This window comes from Pempheris klunzingeri, chromosome 16 (assembly GCF_042242105.1).
Source record: "Pempheris klunzingeri isolate RE-2024b chromosome 16, fPemKlu1.hap1, whole genome shotgun sequence".
NCBI classification, from domain to species: Eukaryota; Metazoa; Chordata; class Actinopteri; order Acropomatiformes; family Pempheridae; genus Pempheris; species Pempheris klunzingeri.
This window is the reverse complement of record NC_092027.1, coordinates 978,627-1,003,285: the sequence shown is the minus strand read 5'-3', so window position 1 is coordinate 1,003,285 and position 24,659 is coordinate 978,627. Positions and strand designations below refer to the sequence as shown.

The 24,659-nt window shown below is 43.2% G+C and overlaps 2 protein-coding genes and 2 gene segments (V, D, J or C); 1 reads left to right on the top strand and 3 right to left on the bottom strand.

Moving 5' to 3' along the window:
* Positions 1 to 289: 289 nt before the first annotated feature.
* Positions 290 to 7,236, bottom strand: LOC139215160 (Ig kappa chain V-III region MOPC 63-like). The segment is given in 4 exon segments: positions 290 to 794; positions 1,995 to 2,050; positions 6,653 to 6,944; positions 7,160 to 7,236. Coding segments are annotated over 4 exon segments (729 nt in total).
* A 1,013-nt stretch (positions 7,237 to 8,249) lies between these two features.
* On the top strand, positions 8,250 to 12,235 carry LOC139215156 (gastrula zinc finger protein XlCGF8.2DB-like). Of its 2 annotated transcripts, none has more exons than XM_070846027.1 (2): positions 8,250 to 8,612; positions 10,263 to 12,235. In XM_070846027.1, exons 1-2 carry the CDS (start codon positions 8,429 to 8,431, stop codon positions 11,321 to 11,323), a joined length of 1,245 nt encoding a protein of 414 aa, XP_070702128.1. In that variant the 5' UTR covers positions 8,250 to 8,428; the 3' UTR covers positions 11,324 to 12,235. The 2 variants fall into 2 exon arrangements, with proteins under 2 accessions (XP_070702128.1, XP_070702129.1); XM_070846028.1 differs by lacking the exon at positions 8,250 to 8,612 and adding an exon at positions 10,107 to 10,163.
* A 1,031-nt stretch (positions 12,236 to 13,266) lies between these two features.
* LOC139215157 (zinc finger protein 774-like) lies at positions 13,267 to 14,826 on the bottom strand. Of its 2 annotated transcripts, none has more exons than XM_070846029.1 (2): positions 14,350 to 14,826; positions 13,267 to 14,250 (listed from the first exon to the last, which is right to left on the bottom strand). In XM_070846029.1, the coding sequence occupies exons 1-2, from the start codon at positions 14,681 to 14,683 to the stop codon at positions 13,346 to 13,348; spliced, it is 1,239 nt and encodes a 412-aa protein (XP_070702130.1). In that variant the 5' UTR covers positions 14,684 to 14,826; the 3' UTR covers positions 13,267 to 13,345. The 2 variants fall into 2 exon arrangements, with proteins under 2 accessions (XP_070702130.1, XP_070702131.1); XM_070846030.1 differs by having other exon boundaries at positions 14,413 to 14,826.
* Positions 14,827 to 16,131: 1,305 nt separating this feature from the next.
* Positions 16,132 to 20,654, bottom strand: LOC139215164 (Ig kappa chain V-III region MOPC 63-like). The segment is given in 4 exon segments: positions 16,132 to 16,636; positions 17,452 to 17,507; positions 20,114 to 20,432; positions 20,540 to 20,654. Coding segments are annotated over 4 exon segments (756 nt in total).
* Between the last annotated feature and the right edge of the window lie 4,005 nt (positions 20,655 to 24,659).

The following is a 24,659-nucleotide window of genomic DNA, read 5'->3' as shown; positions in this document are numbered from 1 at the left end:
ATTTGACTTTCAGAGTTGCAATGACTCAAGCTGAGCAATTTTTACAGTAATAAAGACCTTCATATTGATTAGGACAACACATTTATGACCTATCACCATCACTGGTTTGTCACTACACAAAATGTCATGAGTTTTATCTGAGTTTGTCTTGACTTCTTTGTAAAGTCATCGTGGAGAAATTACAACATGTTTGTCGGCTCACTTTTACTCATATTTGATACAGTCATTGACAACGTTAAGAGAAAACGTATTAAGACACTTTGATGATAATAAACATGGAAACATCTGATCTGATGAACACGTCTTTATTATGTGGAAACACTGAAATAATATTGAAACATTGCAACAAGCTGGTAAATACTGTTACTGAAACACGTCCACTAAAAGAGAGAGAGACAGTGTTACAGAGAGCAGACTGAGAGCAGCAGCAGAGTAAAACCAGTAGCACAGTCCCAGTGGGTCAGCTCAGGACCCGGGACACTGGTCTCTCCTCAGTGTCTCTGAGACTGGAGACTGGGAGCCCTGGGTGGCCTCACAGGTCACAGAGCCCACCTTGCTCCACTGGTCAGCAGGGAGCCTCAGGGTGCTGCTCCAGCTGTAGCGGCCGTCCTTCTCCAGCACCCCGGGGCTCCTGCTCTGCTCCCAGCTGCTGCCGACGCTGCTGCCGTCCACCTTCCAGGCCAGACTCCAGCCTGAGGGGAAGCCCTTGTTGGCCAGACACATCAGCGTGGCCTTCCCCTGCTGCAGCTCCTTACTGGAGGGGGGCAGCACCGTCAGGGTGGGACGGACATCACCTAGGAGACACCAGTCAGATTAGAGGACGGCACAGCTGTCAATCAAACACCAGCACCTTGGACACCTTCACTGTGTGAGAGCTGGTTTTCTGCTTTCAGGAGCTTCTGTCAGTTTTTCTGCTCCACCAGTCACTCACTCACTGTTTCACTTCCCTTCAACAAACCTTTCATGCACATCAGCACAGAAAGAGTCCTGACATGACCTGAAATATATCAAATACACTGGAAATACAAGATTCACATCTATATTAATCAACAGAAAACTCTTTGTTCTTCTATATGTCATACTAATGAACACAAAAACACATAAACGCAGTTTGAATTAAATCCTAGATGACTGAAAATTAGTTCAGAGCACTGGTACATTTAAGCAAACGCATTTACCGTCAAAACTAATAAAATGGCAAAAGTGAACCAGATCCACTTTTAATGAACATTATCAGCTAAAAATATCTGACAACCATATTAAAAATCTCCACACAGCAGGTTTGAACACCGAACAGCCTCAGAAACCTGTTGAAATGATTTCAAACAATCATCTGTTCAGAGATTTTGAAGCATTTTTAACATTTTCATCTTCATTCTCACTATTTAAAACAAATTTAATTCAAACTCAAAGCGGTTTAAAATCAAGGATTAATCACATAGAACATTTTAAGAAACTGCATTGAGTTCAACCTCAAGGTTAAGAGGAGAAACTGACAATGAAATTGAGTCTTCAGAGTGATTTTGATCAGTCTAATGTAATTTTAAATCTACTGCAAATGTTCGGACACAGAAATTAAATCCTTCTCTGATGATACGATATTTAATATTTGTGTAGAAACTTACTTCCAACATCCAGTCTGGTTCCTCCACCAAAAGTCCACCACAGTGACACAGACTGACTGAGTGGTCGTACAAAAACCTCTGACTGCAGAGAGACACGGCTCTCTGACTCTGTCTGACTAAACTTCAACTACAAGTCCTCAAGTTTCAACTTTAACCTGAAACCCATGACTTCTCTGCTCCAATCAATTATAGTAACTACATTCACAATTGAATTTCAAATATTAAACTGCACTTTGGGGCTTTTACACAAAACTGCAGAAATGAGAAATTAAGATGTAAAATCACACATTTCAATTTGTAGAGAAAGATTTGTGTAGAAAAGGAAATATTGATCACTGATTGAATAGAATACATGAAAATAGGACTTACTTCCAACATCCAGTCTGGTTCCTCCACCGAACGTGTACCACAGTGATACAAACTGACTGAGTGGTCGTACAAAAACCTCTGACTGCAGAGAGACACGGCTCTCTGACTGTGAACAACAGACTCAACATGAACAGTTCCTGTTTTTCAAAATAAATGTATTTTATATGCAATCTAACAAAAAATACAACCTTTTTTTATGTTTTTACAGAAATATTTCTAAGTTTATATGAAACTAAAATGTATTTCTTCAGCACTAAATCAAATTAGAACAAGTTCATTACAAAAATGCTTCACAGTCATCATATCAGATCCATATAAAAATAATCACTGACACACTCCTAATCAATATTCTGGTAAATTGATCGATCCATTGAGAAACAGCATCATCAGAATAACCCAAGTCCCTGCTGGAGTCGGAGCATTTCCATAGAGAGCCACTTTGCATCAGCAGCACCATGCTCCACTGCTCTGGGAGAGTTTATAGTCCTGAGAGTTGAACACTGGATGACTGACAGCCGTCCTTCACAACAACAGAAGCCACAGAAATCCTCCTCATCACAAACATGACTCTGACCTCCGTCCTCATCTGGACTCTCCTCTGCTGCTGCTTCACAGGTAAAGTCCAGAGCATCACACTCCTCTCCTCTACCAACATCCGTCCCTCTGAAATGAAGCCGACTAAACCGTGACGCTGCTTTATGTTTCTGTCTCTGTGCCCTCAGAGTCCAGAGGTCAGGTCACAGTGACTCAGCCTGGAGCAGTGAGCTCTGCTGTGGGAGGCTCCGTCACCATCAGCTGTAGGATCAGTCAGGAGGTTGATGGTGATTGTGGGAGTACAAGCTCTTTGTACTGCTTCTTCTGGTACCAACAGAAACATGGAGAAGCTCCTAAACTCCTCATTTACTATGCTGATCGAAAAGCATCAGGAATTCCAGATCGTTTTTCAGGCAGTGGATCAGGGACCAGCTTCACTCTGACCATCAGAGGAGTTCAGGCTGAAGATGCAGCAGTTTACTACTGTCAGGGTGGAAACACCATCAACAGTCAGTATGTGTTCACACAGTGAAAAAGCATCGTACAAAAACCCCCTCAGTCAGTCAGACTGAACAGAAACTGAACTACCTGCTGCAGCTGGAGGCTGATACAGTTCACTGAGAACACACACACACACACATACACACATACACACACACACACACACACACACACACACACACACAGAGAAACTCACGTTTTACTGAATTTATATTCACAAAGTTAGATGAAACAAAACTCTTCGTAATTTGTTGACCCAGACTGACACGTATAAATGTGAGTATATAGGACAGAGTGTGTACTTAAAATCAATCATTGGGAGGAAAGTAGCTAACACACGTTTCTTTTTATCGCAAACTTCCTATCAAATTATAAAAATAGAATTAGAATATAATATTCTTGGTTATTGGTTATATTAACATGATGTCAGTTTATTGTAGGTTCAAACAAATCTCTGCTAAAACAGCCTGAATATGACTAGAAATACTTCACAGTTTTAATGAGTGAGGCACTTTCAGTGTAGAAAGTTGAATCATCTGCAAAAAGGTGAACAGTTGTGATTTCTCTTTTATCATCAACAGAAACACACTGAGTTCTACCAGACATATAGTGAATTATTTGACTGTAATTAATCCTAATTTACCTGCTTTATTGGTACAATACTTAAGATTTAGCCAGAATTTAGTTTAGAACATTAAAAATTGACTAAATACATGAAAAGAATGAGAAGAAATAACAGTATTGATGTTATGTTAAAAGTATCTGTACATAGATATCAGCTGAAGTACCTAAGAAGCTGGCCCAGGCCTGTATTGTCTCATAATCCCACCTTGTATCTGAGGGGTGACAGCAAGTCACTGTAGCGTCTGCTCTCAGACCAACAGGAGAGGAGGAGGAAGTAGCGTTGCCCCATCCAGCAGATAACCAACACCTAACACAGCATCTTTGGTGCAACAAATGACGACACAAACTGTGCCGGAAACATTCCAGAGCAGCCGCTTTGAAATGATCACTGATGCATCATCCAGCCAGACGAGACTTGGCAGCAGGTATCGTTTCAAATATGATCAGAGGCTTTTGAAATGAAGCGTGGGGGGCAGATTAAGAGCAGGGGACCTGCCAATCACTGCCCGTGGCGCTGGATGGCCACCGGTGAGACCAAATGCTGCAGCGGGTGGTGCGACTGTGGTGCCAGAGGAGACGGAGGAGAATCACCAGGATAAGAGCTGAGCCAACCCAGCTGCAACCAGGGCCTGCAGTCATGAGGAGGTGGAGCTGACAAGATGGGACTCAGACTGGACGAGTGAGGGGAAATCAGAGTATCCTTGTGCCCACATGTTTATAGAGAGCTGGCTGCATCTCAGTGTCCAGGATCAAGTTGTTGTGGACCAGCAGACTGAGCTGGACCTTTAAACCCAGACTGGGCTGAGCTCCGCACAACACTGATCTGTACAAAGCTTCTTGGGGCATTAAGAAAAGGTATAAGAGATTTGGAATGGGATGTTTAATGTTCTCTCTTTGTAAAGTGAGGAGCAGCAGAGAGGAGGTGGAAAGGAGGCTCCTTGGAATCAGTCTCTCCATGCAAAACACTGCTGGTTAGTATGGAAACTCTCTACAAGATGTTAGATGAACACTCAGTGGGAGCATTTCCATAGAGAGCCACTTTGCATCAGCAGCACCATGCTCCACTGCTCTGGGAGAGTTTATAGTCCTGAGAGTTGAACACTGGATGACTGACAGCCGTCCTTCACAACAACAGAAGCCACAGAAATCCTCCTCATCACAAACATGACTCTGACCTCCGTCCTCATCTGGACTCTCCTCTGCTGCTGCTTCACAGGTAAAGTCCAGAGCATCAGACTCCTCTCCTCTACCAACATCCGTCCCTCTGAAATGAAGCCGACTAAACCGTGACGCTGCTTTATGTTTCTGTCTCTGTGCCCTCAGAGTCCAGAGGTCAGTACACAGTGACTCAGCCTGGAGCAGTGAGCTCTGCTGTGGGAGGCTCCGTCACCATCAGCTGTACGACCAGTCAGGAGGTTGATGATGGTTGTGGATTTACGTACTCTTCGTACTGCTTCTCCTGGTACCAACAGAAACATGGAGAAGCTCCTAAACTCCTCATTTACTATGCTGATCAGCTAGAAACTGGAATTCCAGATCGTTTTTCAGGCAGTGGATCAGGGACCAGCTTCACTCTGACCATCAGAGGAGTTCAGGCTGAAGATGCAGCAGTTTACTACTGTCAGAGTTTTCACAGCATCAACAGTCAGTATGTGTTCACACAGTGAAAAAGCATCGTACAAAACCCCCTCAGTCAGTCAGACTGAACAGAAACTGAACTGCCTGCTGCAGCTGGAGGCTGATACAGTTCACTGAGAACACACACACACACACACACACACACACAGTTGATTTATGATCATTGTGTCCTCATTAGTTTTCTTCCTGACGTTCAAACAGTCCACCTCAACAAGCTGAAGGTTTCCTCAAATGAAGAGCAGAGTCCAGTGAAGAAGTCCAATCAGACATTAAAGTCACAACAACAGCAGAATCAGCTCCACAAACCAAATTCCCAATAAATGAAAAGTCAATGACTTCATATTATATTGAAATCTCTTAAAACACTTAAGCTACATAACGTCAAAGAAGCAAAATGTCCTCTATGGCAGAAACACTGACACTGTCATCACAGTCAATATGCACTGTACTCTGAATATGCAACGGCATAGCACCCCCTCGAATGATGGCGTCTCCAAAACACAAGTAGATCTGATCTGATGTCCTTCTCAACACGAGTGGTGGCTGAATACAGATTCTACAGATTCTAACGTAGCTGGTCAGGTTCAGGAGAGCGAAGGTGAATCTGTTCCCCTCACAAGAAAATGCACAATCTGCACTCTGATTCTACATGAGCAACCGAGATGTTCCTCCACTGGGAGTGAAGGCCTTCTCTCATCGATGTTTTTCTCCACGATGACAAACTCAGATAAAACTCATGATATTTTGCATAGTGACAAACCAGTGATGGTGATAGGTCATAAATGTGTTGTCCTAATCAATATGAAGGTCTTTATTACTGTAAAAATTGCTCAGCTGGAGTTATTGCAACTCTGAAAGTCAAATAAAAAGCAGGGTATCATCTGCATAAAGAGAAATAAAATGCATATGATCTGCAGTTAAAACCCTGGAACTATTTACATGCTGTCACAACTATACTCTGTTTTCTGGTTGGAATACAAAACACACAAAACATTTTAAACACATGATTAGTAAGTTAACAAAATTAAGTTTCATTGACACGAAAATTTGTAATTAGTTTCCACAATGAGTATATTCAACGAAAAATTGTATTTTATAAGTTAGATACAAAAAGGTTTCAATGTTAGTGTTTTGTTTGATCACACTCAATTTAATACACTTAAAAAAGCACTGATATCATATTTCAACAGAGAAAACCCTGTTTTTTTTCTAAAGATAAATAAATAAACAGCTTTTCTCAGATATATATTTTAGTGTTTGTGTTGCTGCAGTAGCATCAAAGCTGTTGTTTTAGTTTTAGTGCAGTCAGTTCCTCTTCTGCTGAAGGAGGTTTTTGTACGACGCTGTTTCACTGTGTGAACGAGCTGGAACCCTGCTGACAGTAATAAACTCCTGAATCTTCAGCCTGAAATCCACTGATGGTCAAAGTGTAGTCAGTCCCAGATCCACTTCCACTAAAACGACCTGAAACTCCAGACTGACGGGTTGTTGCTGTATAAATCAGGAGTTTAGGAACTTCTCCAGGTTTCTGAAGGTACCAGTGGAGGTAGCTACTAACACTTGAACTGGCTTTACAGCTGATGGAGACAGTTTGTTCTGGAAGAACAGACTGAGATTCAGGAGACTGAGTCATGATGATTTGTCCTGATGAACCTGGAAGACATGATGAAGAGGAGAAGGGTTAGAGAGTCAAATCCAGCCTGGAGAAAGACGATCACCTTCTAACAGAAAAGGATCATTTCAGTAACATGGAGAACAGATGGAGGAAGGTCAGTGCTGCTTGTTTCACTGTTTCTCCATCGTAGCAGAACATCATTGTGGTGAACCTGGCTGCATCCTGAAGAAAACTGTTGAGAGGAGAGTCTCACCCTGAACAAGGAGCCCCAGGGTGGCCAGCAGTAGAGTCGGTAACACCATCATTGTGCTGCCAGAGTGTCAGTGTCTCTGAAAGGCCTGACAGCCACAGATCAGCCCCGGTCTTAACGGCTGAGAGCAGAGAGGCAGGACACACATGCAAACACACCGAGTCAGTGAACTGTAGCTGTTCTCAGCACATCGTGGAGTTTCCTCTGGATCATCCTCATCCACATGAACAGAAACTAACAGCATAGAGGAAATGATTCATTCACTCTGAAGCACTTTAGTGCAGTTTGACTGATACTTTTCACATCAGGTGACTTGTTTTAAAATACAAACTGACTTTAACGTATGTTTAACCACCAAAAACTGATGTTCTTTCTCGGTAATCAAACTTCACGGTACAGTAAGACACGCTGCTTTTATCTTTAGTACTGAAACCTGTCTGTTGCTATGGTTCAGCAGTGATGCCTTACTGTTGCCGTGGTTACCGAGCTCAGAGCAGGAGGCGAAACCAGTTTCGAGACCAGTTTGATCCAACGTGAGAAAGAAAAGCAGAACCAGTCTCTGCTGCAGCCAACAGGGTGGAGTTCATGTTCACTTTGCTTTAATCAGGTTCAGTCACTGTTTGTCCACAGAGTGTCGGAGAAAACACATTAATTCATGTTTTAGTACTGAAATAATTCCAGAACATCATCTTATGTAACTTATGTAACTGACACATTTACGTCCGGCACTTAAAATATGATTTTTAGGTATTTCTGCTGTCTGTTTTACTCCCTCTATATTTATATTATATTATATATCTATATTCATATTGATCTGAAAGCTGTTGTTACTTTGAGCTTGATTTGACCTCTAAAACACGTGATTCACCTTTCAAACGACTACATAAAGTAGTTCAACTTTGTTCCACCTGGAGCAGCTGTGACATTAAAAACATGTTAATGCTCAATAATAGCTGATGACATTTAACCCTTGTAATCCAGGTGTGTATCTAGTCCCAGAGTGTCTGACAGAGGAGTGTTAGTGCTGCTTCATGAAGTAAAAGAGGATTTCTTCCACCACTTGTCATGTTTAATGATCCGTGTTGTTCTCCCGGAACCATTCAGCACCACACCTCGTTTCCCCCCGGACTCTTTCAGTGTCGGAGCTCTGCCCGGTCCGTCGCTCCTCTGTCGGTGTCTTCTTCTCCTCCAACGATATTAACTCCGAGTTTGGGCTGTTTTTCAGGACCAAACGCTTCATATCAGCAGCCAGAGGCGGAAAGTCAAAGCAACATGTCCGCAGACCGGCACATGTTCCCCCCGCCCTCCTCTCCGTCCCCTCCCGGAGCGGTGGAGGGTTTCGGCGGCGTGGACCCTCAGAGCGGCCCGCCGTCAGAGACGGAGACCCTGAGGATGTTCGTTACCGAGCGGCTGGACGGCCTGAGGTCCGAGGAGGGCAGGAGGAACCCGGAGGAAGGTCGGTCTGTGAGCCCCCTTTACCACAGCTGGAAGAAGACTGAGAGGGTTTACTGCAGGGAGAGTACTAGTACACAGGGAGAGTACTAGTACACAGGGAGAGTACTAGTACACAGGAGAGTACTAGTACACAGGGAGAGTACTAGTACACAGGAGAGAGTACTAGTACACAGGGAGAGTACTAGTACACAGGGAGAGTACTAGTACACAGGAGAGAGTACTAGTACACAGGGAGAGTACTAGTACACAGGGAGAGTACTAGTACACAGGAGAGAGTACTAGTACACAGGGAGAGTACTAGTACACAGGGAGAGTACTAGTACACAGGGAGAGTACTAGTACACAGGAGAGAGTACTAGTACACAGGGAGAGTACTAGTACACAGGGAGAGAGTACTAGTACCACAGGGAGAGAGTACTAGTACACAGGAGAGTACTAGTACACAGGGAGAGTACTAGTACACAGGGAGAGTACTAGTATACAGGAGAAAGTACTAGTACACAGAGAGAGTACTAGTACACAGGGAGAGTACTAGTACACAGAGAGAGTACTAGTATACAGGAGAGAGTACTAGTACACAGAGAGAGTACTAGTACACAGAGAGAGTACTAGTATACAGGAGAGAGTACTAGTACACAGAGAGAGTACTAGTACACAGAGAGAGTACTAGTACACAGGGAGAGAGTACTAGTACACAGGGAGAGAGTACTAGTACCACAGGGAGAGAGTACTAGTACCACAGGGAGAGAGTACTAGTACACAGGAGAGTACTAGTATACAGGAGAAAGTACTAGTACACAGAGAGAGTACTAGTACACAGAGAGAGTACTAGTATACAGGAGAGAGTACTAGTACACAGAGAGAGTACTAGTACACAGAGAGAGTACTAGTACACAGAGAGAGTACTAGTATACAGGAGAGAGTACTAGTACACAGAGAGAGTACTAGTACACAGAGAGAGTACTCGTACACAGGAGAGAGTACTAGTACACAGAGAGAGTACTAGTACACAGAGAGAGTACTAGTACACAGGAGAGTACTAGTATACAGGAGAAAGTACTAGTACACAGAGAGAGTACTAGTACACAGAGAGAGTACTAGTATACAGGAGAGAGTACTAGTACACAGAGAGAGTACTAGTACACAGAGAGAGTACTAGTACACAGGGAGAGTACTAGTACACAGAGAGAGTACTAGTACACAGAGAGAGTACTAGTACACAGGGAGAGTACTAGTACACAGGGAGGGCTGTAAACAGCTGTTTAACACTGGGGGGCCTCCAGGGGGGGTCTGGGGCTGTTTTAATGGCCTTTATCCTGCCTGTCATTCCTCTGGCAGCACACACACACTAATGACCTTACTGCTGAGTCTCTGACAGTAAGTTGGTCGCCCACTTTCACCTTCAGAACAAACTCACTGCTGTAGATGTTTAAGGTCGTGCTAGTTTGAACTACTTTGGGTAGTTTGATTGACAGGTCTGGTCTATAAGGTCATCACATGTCTGCACCCTGTGACAGAGAAGAAGTCCACCATCCCAGTGACTGTCCTCTTTGTACGGAAGGTTTTCAGAAAGTAGTGCTGTCAGTGGTTTAACTGTTGACAGGAAACTAGACTGTTCTGAACCATGTGTGTGTTTGTTTCCTGTCCACAGACGTCCAGCAGCTGGTGGTGAGTAAAGAAGAGGTTCCCCCTGAGCAGCAGCAGAGGAGCCCCAGTCTGGACCAGGAGGAGCCACCAGAGCCTCCTCACACTGAAGAGGAAGAGGAAGTCTGGAGCAGTCAGGGGGGAGAGCAGCTTGGAGGGCTGGAGGAGGCCGATATCACCAAGATCACATTCTCTCCTGTGGCTGTGAAGAGTGAAGACGATGATGAAGAGAAGCCTCGGTCCTCACAGCTTCATCAGAGCCAAACTGAAGAGAACAGAGAGGACTGTGGGGGATCAGAACCAGCTGGGAACTTTGATCCAGATCATCATGAGAAGACTACACAGTCCTCTGAGTGTGACACTGATGACACTTGTGACTGGGAGGAGACCAGAGAACCTCAGTCAGATTTAAACTCTCTGCAGAACAATGAAGATCCTCTGAGTGATGAAGACTGTAACACTGGAAAAACACCAGTCAGCTCCTCTGAAGATGTTCCAGACTCCAGCCAGAAGGGACGTCTGCAGAAACACAGTGGGATCCAAACAGGAGAGAAACTATTGGGTTGCTCAGTTTGTGGTAAAGAATACCACCTGAAGAAGTCTTTAAGGAATCATATGAGACTTCACTCATTAGGAAAACGTTTCAGCTGCTCAGTTTGTAAAAAAACGTTTTCATGGCAAAAAGATGTTGTGGCGCACATGAGGATCCACACCGGGGAGAAACCCTTCAGTTGCTCCGTTTGTGGTACAACATTTGCACGTAGGTCAAGTTTGACCAAACACTTGAGTGTTCACACAGGAGAAAAACCTTTTACCTGCTCAGTCTGTAAAACAAGTTTCAGGGTGAGAGACAGTCTGGTCAACCACATGAGAATCCACAGTGAGGAGAAACCATTCAGTTGTTCAGTATGCAGTAAGAGATTTGCACGAAAGACATATCTTAAACTACACTCGACCGTTCACGCAGAGGAGAAACCGTTCCATTGCAGCGTGTGCGATAAAAGATTCCCTCGGCTCGATAGCGTCAAAAAACACAAGTGTGCTGGTGAGAGCAGCAGAAAAACATGAAGCTGCAGAGATTCTTGTTTAGCCGGGTTCTCCAGAGGACAGCTCTGTTTTGGTTTGATGTTGTCAGTTCCCCCAGTGGACCTGGAGGTGAGTGGCTCAGAGACATCTGGACCCCAGAACTGGCGTTTAAAGCCCCCACGCAAGGAAGATTTTACATGAACGGTACAAAGACTGACAAAGAAACTCCACCCATCCGTTTTCTTCCACTTATGTGGGGTCAGAGAGACCGTTCTGAATGAACTCAACCCAACATTGTCCTGTGTTTGAGTCTAAGGTGAAGAAATGATCCAATCATGCAGTCAGTTTAATCAACAAATGCTTTCATGTCAGATAGTCCAACTCATTTTTCTACGACAATAAACCGCTGAGTTACCCAAGAACAGTTTACCATGTGCCCAACAGAAGACTGTAGATAAAGAGGTTTCTGTAAAACTGAGAATGAAGACATGCATGTACTGTGTCATGATGTATAGCCGAAGGTGTTTCCCCTCCTGTGTCTCTGTAACAGCAGTGAGTATTAAGATGTGATGGCTGAGTAGTTAGGAGTCTGTGCATGACGTAAGAGGGTTCATAGACATGATTATACACACTCATTGATGTTTGGAGTCACTGTGGATGGTCGTAGTGAATAAAGGAAGTGTTGGTGTGTAAAATGACACATGAGATGATTCCATAAAGTAGAGGAAGCCAAGTGTTATCAAAGGACGAAGAGAGAGAAGTGACTAAAAGGTAAATACACACACAAAAGGCCGACTTTATGATTTCCAGCTTGCTTCCTTTGTCCACGTTCTTCTCTCTGATTCTCTCTGCCGGCCACCAAACAACCAGACGGGCAAACTATCATCCGGCTGCTGTGAGGAGAGTTGATGTCGGGTCAAATGAAATCCTAGAGGAGGTGATGAGACTTTTTGTTTTGCTGAAGTAAATAAATAAATTCTGTTTCACCATTTAAAGCTCCTTCATGTTCCTTATGATGTGCTCATCATTACTGCATACAGCAATACAAGTAAATGTTTCCTTTCATTTCTTCAGAGCACAGACTGAGGATCAGTTTATTTAGCATGTACAACTTTAGCTTCTAACATTTAATGATCTATTTGATTTGTTGTTTAAAGTCCTGGTACATTCATACAAACAGCTCCTGTCACTCTTTCTTTCTTTCTTTCTTTCACAGACAGAACACGACAGCACATAATATCAGAAACATCAGTGTCTTTTCAGTCTATTCAGTAAAAGTTATTCTCACCAAGAATGTGTTCACACTTCATCAGGTCCAGGTCCAAAACACAAGCAGGCTGATTCGACATATTTTAATCTTTTACTGTTTTGATCTGGGTGTAAAATCCACCTGAACAGCCCTTTGTAGCTATGTTCTTTGGAGTATTTCCATAAAAAGATCATGTGGCTTCGTCGTAGCTGAAAACAAAGCACAAAGTATTTCAGGGTCTGGATCAGTTTTTAGCTGATACAGGTCATCATTGTAAAAGAGAAGCTGTTCTCAACTGATTTTATCTGGTAAAATAAAGGTTAAATAAATAAAATAAAGTCTTGTCCTCGGACAAAACTAGCTGAACACGCAGCCCTGGAGCTTCCTTTGTTTCTGCTGCTCTCACCAGCAGTGAATACTTTATTACAAACACTGCAACTGAATGATTTCTGCTCATGTGGACAATCGTGTTGTCTCAGATTTCCATGTAAGATGAATCTTTGACCACAAACCAGACAACTGAAGGGTTTCTCTCCCCTGTGTGGACAGTCAAAACACTGTTTGTGTGTGTGTGTCTGGTTTATTTGGACAGTTATACAGTTAGTCATGTGATCACAGGAGGAGCATGTGGACAAATTAATTACAAACACAAGAGATTTTCACATTTATAAATGAATAGAATTACTAACTGAATACTTTTCAAAGATTCATAAGATGCCATGCATAAATACTGGACAAAATATATATTTTCATTTCATTTAATCTGATTAAAAATAGCTGATACTTTCTGGGGGGGACTGAAAAAACAGATCACTTCACTGAATGCTGCTGCTGCTCTCCACAACACACTTGTGGTGTTTAACGCGATACGAGTGAGAGAATTTTCTCTGACAAACTCCGCAGCTGAACGGTTTCTCCCCCGTGTGGGTTCTCATGTGTGTGGTCAAATCTCCTCGCTGACAAAAGCCTTTGGTGCAGAACGTGCAGACGTACGGTCTCTCCCCAGTATGGACTCTCATGTGTCTTGTGAGTGTTCCATGTTTTCTGAAGCTTTTCCCACAATAGCTGCACATATATGGTTTCTCTCCCGTGTGGGTTCTCATGTGTGTCACAAGATCTCCACTCCACTTAAAGTGTTTCTTACAAACTGAACAACTGTAAGGTTTTTCAGCCGTGTGACACCTCATGTGTCTCTTCAGATAAACTTTTGTGTTAAAACTTTTATGGCACTCAGAGCAGGAATATGACTCTTTACCCACAAGGACTTTGATACTGACGTCATTATTCAGAGCTTTTAAACCTGACTGCGGTTCTCTGGTCTCCATCAAACCATGAGAGTCTTCAGTCTGAGCTTCCTCTAGGTATGAGCTGTCATCTTCACTAACTGGCTCTAAATGTTTATCTGGATCAAAGTCGCTGTCTGGTTCTGATCCCCCACAGTCCTCTCTGTTCTCTTCAGTTTGGCTCTGATGAAGCTGTGAGGACTGAGGCTTCTCTTCATCATCGTCTTCACTCTTCACAGCCACAGGAGAGAATGTGATCTTGGTGATATCGGCCTCCTCCAGCCCTCCAAGCTGCTCTCCCCCCTGACTGCTCCAGAGTTCCTCCTCTTCCTCCTTAATGTGAGGAGGCTCTGGTGGCTCCTCCTGGTCCAGACTGGGGCTCCTCTGCTGCTGCTCAGGGGGAACCTCTTCTTTACTCACCACCAGCTGCTGGACGTCTGTGGACAGGAAACAAACACACACATGGTTCAGAACAGTCTAGTTTCCTGTCAACAGTTAAACCACTGACAGCACTACTTTCTGAAAACCTTCCGTACAAAGAGGACAGTCACTGGGATGGTGGACTTCTTCTCTGTCACAGGGTGCAGACATGTGATGACCTTCCTCCGGGTTCCTCCTGCCCTCCTCGGACCTCAGGCCGTCCAGCTGTCTCCGCTGCCGGTCTATCTGCTCCCGGTACCGGCTCACCGTTTTCACGAACTCTCCCAGGATGTCGTCCACCGCCGCCGCCAGCCGCTCGGTAACGAACATCCTCAGGGTCTCCGTCTCTGACGGCGGGCCGCTCTGAGGGTCCACGCCGCCGAAACCCTCCACCGCTCCGGGAGGGGACGGAGAGGAGGGCGGGGGGAACATGTGCCGGTCTGCGGACATGTTGCTTTGACTTTCCGCCTCTGGCTGCTGATATGAAGCGTTTGGTCCTGAAAAACAGCCCAAACTCGGAGTTAATATCGTTGGAGGAGAAGAAGACACCGACAGAGGAGCGACGGACCGGGCAGAGCTCCGACACTGAAAGAGTCCGGGGGGAAACGAGGTGTGGTGCTGAATGGTTCCGGGAGAACAACACGGATCATTAAACATGACAAGTGGTGGAAGAAATCCTCTTTTACTTCATGAAGCAGCACTAACACTCCTCTGTCAGACACTCTGGGACTAGATACACACCTGGATTTAAATATTAACCAATGTGAAAGTGCAAAATGTCTCAAAAGTATTTTAGGTATTAAAAATGTTCATTCAGACAGAGTTTAACTACTTTATACAGCAGTGGCACTTTGAAGGGTTAATTTATAGTTAAAATGTAAAACTATAGATTTCAGATAATGTGCTGGAGCAAAAGATACCACATTCCCTCTGTAAGGTCCTCCAGTAGATATAAAGTGGGTATGAATTGTACAGTACTGCACTGAAGATAAGAAGATAAAAGATGGCTAGTAGTTTAGTTAAACAACCATTTCCAAGGTCAAGAGTTTTAACATCACACTTGATTACTCTACACACTCTGATTGATCAAATATATTTAAGGTACTGATTTGTAGAAGATAGTAGTTATAGAACTACATGGCAACCATTGAGAGGCAGTAAAGTAAAGTTAATGTCACCAAACTGAAACATGGCCTCTGGTGAACTGCACCTATGTTTCTGGTTCTGGTATCCTTATCAGGCTTACTGATCCGAACCTGTTCACTGATTCAGAATATTGATTTCGGCTGACAAAATAAGAGTTTTTATACGGCAGATGTATGCCGATCTTCTTGAGACAAACAGTCACTGAACCCAATTAAAGCAATCTGAACGTGAACTCCGCTCTTCGTTGGGCTTCTGCCTCAAACCCGGCTCTGAAACTGATCTTGAAACTGGTTTCTTGATTTGTGGAGTATGTAAATCAATTGAAATTCTTTTTTTCTGACGCCTCTTTATTTGCTCTCGTTGTGGAGCTCTTCAGTATAAGTATTACATGAATTGTTCTTTATATCTCTATATGCTGACGATGTTGTGCTTTTTATTTAAGTTTAAGTTTATTTAAATTTATATTTAATATATTATTTATATTTATATTTTTAGACCTAAAACACAAAAGTATTTACCATTCTCACGCTTCATCATGAGCGGTGATTGGATAATTTTTCATTAAAATGTTCTTTCCATCAGTTGTGAAACTTTTTTATTGCAGAGAAACTGGCAATGATTGAAAGTGAGGGAATTTTAGCGAGGGAGTTTATAAGCTCTTACAACATCCGTCTGCAACGGAGAATTTTCAACATGTTTTCCACCGAAACGCATTGAGACACTTTGATGATAATAAACATGGAAACACCTGATCTGATGAACACGTCTTTATTATGTGGAAACACTGAAATAATATTGAAACATTGCAACAAGCTGGTAAATACTGTTACTGAAACACGTCCACTAAAAGAGAGAGAGACAGTGTTACAGAGAGCAGACTGAGAGCAGCAGCAGAGTAAAACCAGTAGCACAGTCCCAGTGGGTCAGCTCAGGACCCGGGACACTGGTCTCTCCTCAGTGTCTCTGAGACTGGAGACTGGGAGCCCTGGGTGGCCTCACAGGTCACAGAGCCCACCTTGCTCCACTGGTCAGCAGGGAGCCTCAGGGTGCTGCTCCAGCTGTAGCGGCCGTCCTTCTCCAGCACCCCGGGGCTCCTGCTCTGCTCCCAGCTGCTGCCGACGCTGCTGCCGTCCACCTTCCAGGCCAGACTCCAGCCTGAGGGGAAGCCCTTGTTGGCCAGACACATCAGCGTGGCCTTCCCCTGCTGCAGCTCCTTACTGGAGGGGGGCAGCACCGTCAGGGTGGGACGGACATCACCTAGGAGACACCAGTCAGATTAGAGGACGGCACAGCTGTCAATCAAACACCAGCACCTTGGACACCTTCACTGTGTGAGAGCTGGTTTTCTGCTTTCAGGAGCTTCTGTCAGTTTTTCTGCTCCACCAGTCACTCACTCACTGTTTCACTTCCCTTCAACAAACCTTTCATGCACATCAGCACAGAAAGAGTCCTGACATGACCTGAAATATATCAAAGTACACTGGAAATACAAGATTCACATCTATATTAATCAACAGAAAACTCTTCATTGTATTAAATTCATATTATTTGAGGAAACCATTAAATAGAGTCTGAATACATTTTTCAGTCAACTATTATTTAGTTTAAAGTCCTTTAACATCTATACAAACATATTTACCTTCAAAACTCCCCAAAAAAGTGAATCAGATCCACTGTTAAAGAACATTATCAGCCAAACATAACATACGATGGAAGGTAAACACTCGAGCAGACAGAGTTATAAATGCAATCAGCACCACAACTGACAAGATTTTTTCCAACTAGAGGTGAAAAGACAATTGAAGCCATTTTAGAGATTTTGCAGCAGTTTCAGTATTTTTATCTTCATTCACAGTTTATAACGGAGGATTACTTTAAAGTTGGATTTAAAACATTTGATTTTAAAAAGTACGATTCTTCTTCTTAATCTCTCCCACAGTTCAAACTGTCCACATTTCACAAAACTAATTCAGATCAATCTGATGGAGAATTAAATCTACTACAAATGTTCGGACACAGAAATGAAATCCTTCTCTGATGATACGATATTTAATATTTGTGTAGAAACTTACTTCCAACATCCAGTCTGGTTCCTCCACCAAAAGTCCACCACAGTGACACAGACTGACTGAGTGGTCGTACAAAAACCTCTGACTGCAGAGAGACACGGCTCTCTGACTCTGTCTGACTAAACTTCAACTACAAGTCCTCAAGTTTCAACTTTAACCTGAAATCCATGACTTCTCTGCTCCAATCAATTATAGTAACTACATTCACAATTGAATTTCAAATATTAAACTGCACTTTGGGGCTTTTACACAAAACTGCAGAAATGAGAAATTAAGATGTAAAATCACACATTTCAATTTGTAGAGAAAGATTCATGTAGAAAAGGAAATATTGGTCACTGATTGAATAGAATACATGAAAATAGGACTTACTTCCAACATCCAGTCTGGTTCCTCCACCGAACGTGTACCACAGTGATACAAACTGACTGAGTGGTCGTACAAAAACCTCTGACTGCAGAGAGACACGGCTCTCTGACTGTGAACAACAGACTCAACATGAACAGTTCCTGTTTTTCAAAATAAATGTACTTTATATGCAATCTAACAAAAAATACAACCTTTTTTTTTATGTTTTTACAGAAATATTTTTAAATTTATATGAAACTAAAATGTATTTCTTCAGCACTAAATCAAATTAGAACAAGTTCATTACAAAAATGCTTCACAATCATCAAATCAGATCCATATAAAAATAATCACTGACACACTCCTAATCAATATTCTGGTAAATTGATCGATCCATTGAGAAACAGCATCATCAGAATAACCCAAGTCCCTGCAGGAGTCGGAGCATTTCCATAGAGAGCCACTTTGCATCAGCAGCACCATGCTCCACTGCTCTGGGAGAGTTTATAGTCCTGAGAGTTGAACACTGGATGACTGACAGCCGTCCTTCACAACAACAGAAGCCACAGAAATCCTCCTCATCACAAACATGACTCTGACCTCCGTCCTCATCTGGACTCTCCTCTGCTGCTGCTTCACAGGTAAAGTCCAGAGCATCAGACTCCTCTCCTCCATCAACATCCGTCCCTCTGAAATGAAGCCGACTAAACCGTGACGCTGCTTTATGTTTCTGTCTCTGTGCCCTCAGAGTCCAGAGGTCAGGTCACAGTGACTCAGCCTGGAGCAGTGAGCTCTGCTGTGGGAGGCTCCGTCACCATCAGCTGTAAGACCAGTCGGAATGCTGACAGTGATTGCGGGGGTGGCTCTTCGTACTGCTTCTCCTGGTACCAACAGAAACATGGAGAAGCTCCTAAACTCCTCATTTACTATGCTGATCAGCTAAAAACTGGAATTCCAGATCGTTTTTCAGGCAGTGGATCAGGGACCAGCTTCACTCTGACCATCAGAGGAGTTCAGGCTGAAGATGCAGCAGTTTACTACTGTCAGAGTTTACATGAAATCAACAGTCAGTATGTGTTCACACAGTGAAAAAGCATCGTACAAAAACCTCCTCAGTCAGTCAGACTGAACAGAAAGTGAACTGCCTGCTGCAGCTGGAGGCTGATACAGTTCACTGAGAAACTGAGTCGTCTGTAAAGGTCCACTTCACCAAGTTTATCCACACATACAGACAGTGGAGCTTCACTCATATCGTATCTGACGGTAACATAAAAGTTGCACGTTAGCCTCAGTGATCAAAAGTGCTTCTGGTAATACGTCTCTGCTGATCTTCAAAAGACAAAGTGACCCAACTGTTATTTACTGGCCTTATTCACTCTTTGTTTAGAGTCAACAGTGGCAGAAATTCTTTGATTCTTCATTTTCAAAAATGTAGAAATACCACAAAGCAAAAGCACAACCAGATGTACCCACAACATCAACAGTAAAAGTATGAGTTGGCCCCTGAGAATGTTATTTCATACTATTTATTACAGCATTGGATCATAAACACAGTATTAACGATCCAATCATTTAATACAACAAAAGGTTCGACCAAATCATGTGTGGGTGCAAACAACTGATGCCAGTCGCTCGAGGAAACATATCAATCCTAATCCTTAGAGATCTGAAGGAGATACAGATTCATGTTCAGCTAAGAGAGGCAGCATGTGCTGTGGAACATTAAATGTCTAGTTGCTCTTCTGACAAGTAATGTATTATCTATTCATGAGCAGTGATTAGCATTAATGAGACATGCTTACTGTAGGAGGGTCGGGGGGGTCTGACATGAGGAATGATGGAGAGCAACAGGATATTTATATAAGAACTTAGAGAGTTATAAAGCATCTATCAGCTGTTTGTTCCTGTAACTACAGCTCCATTATATTGTGTTATCACAGTCACTGACTGTTAAAAAAGGAGTTTTAGTAGATACAAAGATATAAATACACACCTATAGTGTCTGAAAACAGAACAGGTAGGTGTGTTAGAAACCGTTTAGGAATTGTTTAGATGCTCATTTTAAAGGCTAAATATGGAATCAAGTGAAATAAAGAAACTCTAAAGAGATTATTGAGGTAGATTTTAGGACTTTAGGGGGCAAACAGAGAAATTATGAACGACCTCTGTGTGTGTGTGTGTGTGTGTGTGTGTGTGTGTGTGTGTGTGTGTGTTCTCAGTGAACTGTATCAGCCTCCAGCTGCAGCAGGCAGTTCAGTTTCTGTTCAGTCTGACTGACTGAGGGGGTTTTTGTACGATGCTTTTTCACTGTGTGAACACAAACTGACTGTTGATGGTGTGTTCACTCTGACAGTAGTAAACTGCTGCATCTTCAGTCTGAACTCCTCTGATGGTCAGAGTGAAGCTGGTCCCTGATCCACTGCCTGAAAAACGATCTGGAATTCCAGTTTTTAGCTGATCAGCATAGTAAATGAGGAGTTTAGGAGCTTCTCCATGTTTCTGTTGGTACCAGGATAAAAGGTAGACACCACCATCATAGTGCACATCCTGACTGGTCCTACAGCTGATGGTGACGGAGCCTCCCACAGCAGAGCTCACTGCTCCAGGCTGAGTCACTGTGACCTGACCTCTGGACTCTGAGGGCACAGAGACAGAAACATAAAGCAGCGTCACGGTTTAGTCGGCTTCATTTCAGAGGGACGGATGTTGGTAGAGGAGAGGAGTGTGATGCTCTGGGCTTTACCTGTGAAGCAGCAGCAGAGGAGAGTCCAGATGAGGACGGAGGTCAGAGTCATGTTTGTGATGAGGAGGATTTCTGTGGCTTCTGTTGTTGTGAAGGACGGCTGTCAGTCATCCAGTGTTCAACTCTCAGGACTATAAACTCTCCCAGAGCAGTGGAGCATGGTGCTGCTGATGCAAAGTGGCTCTCTATGGAAATGCTCCCACTGAGTGTTCATCTAACATCTTGTAGAGAGTTTCCATATCAACCAGCAGTGTTTTGCATGGAGAGACTGATTCCAAGGAGCCTCCTTTCCACCTCCTCTCTGCTGCTCCTCACTTTACAAAGAGAGAACATTAAACATCCCATTCCAAATCTCTTATACCTTTTCTTAATGCCCCAAGAAGCTTTGTACAGATCAGTGTTGTGCGGAGCTCAGCCCAGTCTGGGTTTAAAGGTCCAGCTCAGTCTGCTGGTCCACAACAACTTGATCCTGGACACTGAGATGCAGCCAGCTCTCTATAAACATGTGGAAACATGTGGATTTATTATCAAGTCAGATCCACTTCAAAGTGATCACTGACACACTCCTGATACAAACCTCTGACTGCAGAGAGACACTCTCTGACTGAACAACAGACTCAACAAAATGGTATTTTATAAGCACTCTAACAAAAAATTAAACAATTTCTCAGAATGTTTTGTTTTTAAATAAATATTTTAAAGTTTATATGAAACTAAAATGTGAAACTAAAATGTGAAACTAAAATGTATACCTCTTAGCTCTAGATTAAATTAGATAGAAGAAATCATCCACATTTATTAAGTCAGATCCACATCAAAGTGATCACTGACACACTCCTAATCAATATTCTGGTAAATTGATCGATCCATTGAGAAACAGCATCATCAGAATAACCCAAGTCCCTGCTGGAGTCGGAGCATTTCCATAGAGAGCCACTTTGCATCAGCAGCACCATGCTCCACTGCTCTGGGAGAGTTTATAGTCCTGAGAGTTGAACACTGGATGACTGACAGCCGTCCTTCACAACAACAGAAGCCACAGAAATCCTCCTCATCACAAACATGACTCTGACCTCCGTCCTCATCTGGACTCTCCTCTGCTGCTGCTTCACAGGTAAAGCCCAGAGCATCACACTCCTCTCCTCTACCAACATCCGTCCCTCTGAAATGAAGCCGACTAAACCGTGACGCTGCTTCATGTTTCTGTCTCTGTGCCCTCAGAGTCCAGAGGTCAGGTCACAGTGACTCAGCCTGGAGCAGTGAGCTCTGCTGTGGGAGGCTCCGTCACCATCAGCTGTACGACCAGTCGGAATGCTGACAGTGATTGTGGGCTTATGCGCTCTTCGTACTGCTTCTCCTGGTACCAACACAAACATGGAGAAGCTCCTAAACTCCTCATTTACTATGCTGATGAGCTAGAAACTGGAATTCCAGATCGTTTTTCAGGCAGTGGATCAGGGACCAGCTTCACTCTGACCATCAGTGGAGTTCAGACTGAAGATGCAGCAGTTTACTTCTGTCAGAGTTTTCACACCATCAACAGTCAGCTTGTGTTCACACAGTGAAAAAGCATCGTACAAAAACCTCCTCAGTCAGTCAGACTGAACAGAAACTGAACTGCCTGCTGCAGCTGGAGGCTGATACAGTTCACTGAGAAACTGAGTCGTCTGTAAAGGTCCACTTCACCAAGTTTATCCACACATACAGACAGTGGAGCTTCACTCATATCGTATCTGACGGTAACATAAAAGTTGCACGTTAGCCTCAGTGATCAAAAGTGCTTCTGGTAATACGTCTCTGCTGATCTTCAAAAGACAAAGTGACCCAACTGTTATTTACTGGCCTTATTCACTCTTTGTTTAGAGTCAACAGTGGCAGAAATTCTTTGATTCTTCATTTTCAAAAATGTAGAAATACCACAAAGCAAAAGCACAACCAGATGTACCCACAACGTCAACAGTAAAAGTATGAGTTGGCCCCTGAGAATGTTATTTCATACTATTTATTACAGCATTGGATCATAAACACAGTATTAACGATCCAATAATTTAATACAACAAAAGGTTCGACCAAATCATGTGTGGGAGCAAACAACTGATGCCAGTCGCTCGAGGAAACATATCAATCCTAATCCTTAGAGAGAGAGGTTATTGAGGTAGATTTTAGGACTTTAGGGGGCAAACAGAGAAATTATGAACGACCTGTGTGTGTGTGTGTGTGTGTGTGTGTGTGTGTGTGTGTGTGTGTGTGTGTTCTCAGTGAACTGTATCAGCCTCCAGCTGCAGCAGGCAGTTCACTTTCTGTTCAGTCTGACTGACTGAGGGGGTTTTTGTACGATGCTTTTTCACTGTGTGAACACAGCCTGACTGTTGATGGTGTGAAAACTCTGACAGAAGTAAACTGCTGCATCTTCAGCCTGAACTCCTCTGATGGTCAGAGTGAAGCTGGTCCCTGATCCACTGCCTGAAAAACGATCTGGAATTCCAGTTTCTAGCTCATCAGCATAGTAAATGAGGAGTTTAGGAGCTTCTCCATGTTTCTGTTGGTACCAGGATAAAAGGTCGCCACTACCAACATAGACATCACCAACATATTCCACATCCTGACTGGTCGTGCAGCTGATGGTGACGGAGCCTCCCACAGCAGAGCTCACTGCTCCAGGCTGAGTCACTGTGACCTGACCTCTGGACTCTGAGGACACAGAGACAGAAACATGAAGCAGCGTCACGGTTTAGTCGGCTTCATTTCAGAGGGACGGATGTTGGTAGAGGAGAGGAGTCTGATGCTCTGGACTTTACCTGTGAAGCAGCAGCAGAGGAGAGTCCAGATGAGGACGGAGGTCAGAGTCATGTTTGTGATGAGGAGGATTTCTGTGGCTTCTGTTGTTGTGAAGGACGGCTGTCAGTCATCCAGTGTTCAACTCTCAGGACTATAAACTCTCCCAGAGCAGTGGAGCATGGTGCTGCTGATGCAAAGTGGCTCTCTATGGAAATGCTCCGACTCCAGCAGGGACTTGGGTTATTCTGATGATGCTGTTTCTCAATGGATCGATCAATTTACCAGAATATTGATTAGGAGTGTGTCAGTGATCACTTTGATGTGGATCTGACTTAATAAATGTGGATGATTTCTTCTATCTAATTTAATCTAGAGCTAAGAGGTATACATTTTAGATAATTTCAGATAATGTTGTGGAGCAAAAGATACCACATTCCCTCTGTAAGGTCCTCCAGTAGATATAAAGTGGGTATGAATTGTACAGTACTGCACTGAAGATAAGAAGATAAAAGATGGCTAGTAGTTTAGTTAAACAACCATTTCCAAGGTCAAGAGTTTTAACATCACACTTGATTACTCTACACACTCTGATTGATCAAATATATTTAAGGTACTGATTTGTAGAAGATAGTAGTTATAGAACTACATGGCAACCATTGAGAGGCAGTAAAGTAAAGTTAATGTCACCAAACTGAAACATGGCCTCTGGTGAACTGCACCTCAGTTTCCGGTTCTGGTATCCTTATCAGGCTTACTGATCCGAACCTGTTCACTGATTCAGAATATTGATTTCGGCTGACAAAATAAGATGTATGCCGATCTTCTTGAGACAAACAGTCACTGAACCCAATTAAAGCAATCTGAACGTGAACTCCGCTCTTCGTTGGGCTTCTGCCTCAAACCCGGGTCTGAAACTGATCTTGAAACTGGTTTCTTGATTTGTGGAGTATGTAAATCAATTGAAATTCTTTTTTTCTGACGCCTCTTTATTTGCTCTCGTTGTGGAGCTCTTCAGTATAAGTGTTACATGAATTGTTCTTTATATCTCTATATGCTGACGATGTTGTGCTTTTTATTTAAGTTTAAGTTTATTTAAATTTAGCATATTTTTTAGACCTAAAACACAAAAGTATTTACCATTCTCACGCTTCATCATGAGCGGTGATTGGATAATTTTTCATTAAAATGTTCTTTCCATCAGTTGTGAAACTTTTTTATTGCAGAGAAACTGGCAATGACTGAAAGTGGGGGAATTTTAGCGAGGGAGTTTATAAGCTCTTACAACATCCGTCTGCAACGGAGAATTTTCAACATGTTTTCCACCGAAACGCATTGAGACACT

Coding starts and splice junctions, on each gene's coding strand:
- LOC139215156 (XM_070846027.1), top strand. CDS start 8,429: ATGTCCGCAGACCGGCACATGTTCCCCCCGCCCTCCTCTCCGTCCCCT. Junction 8,613..10,262: donor CAGGAGGAACCCGGAGGAAG/GTCGGTCTGTGA, acceptor TCCTGTCCACAG/ACGTCCAGCAGCTGGTGGTG.
- LOC139215157 (XM_070846029.1), bottom strand. CDS start 14,683: ATGTCCGCAGACCGGCACATGTTCCCCCCGCCCTCCTCTCCGTCCCCT. Junction 14,251..14,349: donor TCCCAGTGACTGTCCTCTTT/GTACGGAAGGTT, acceptor TCCTGTCCACAG/ACGTCCAGCAGCTGGTGGTG.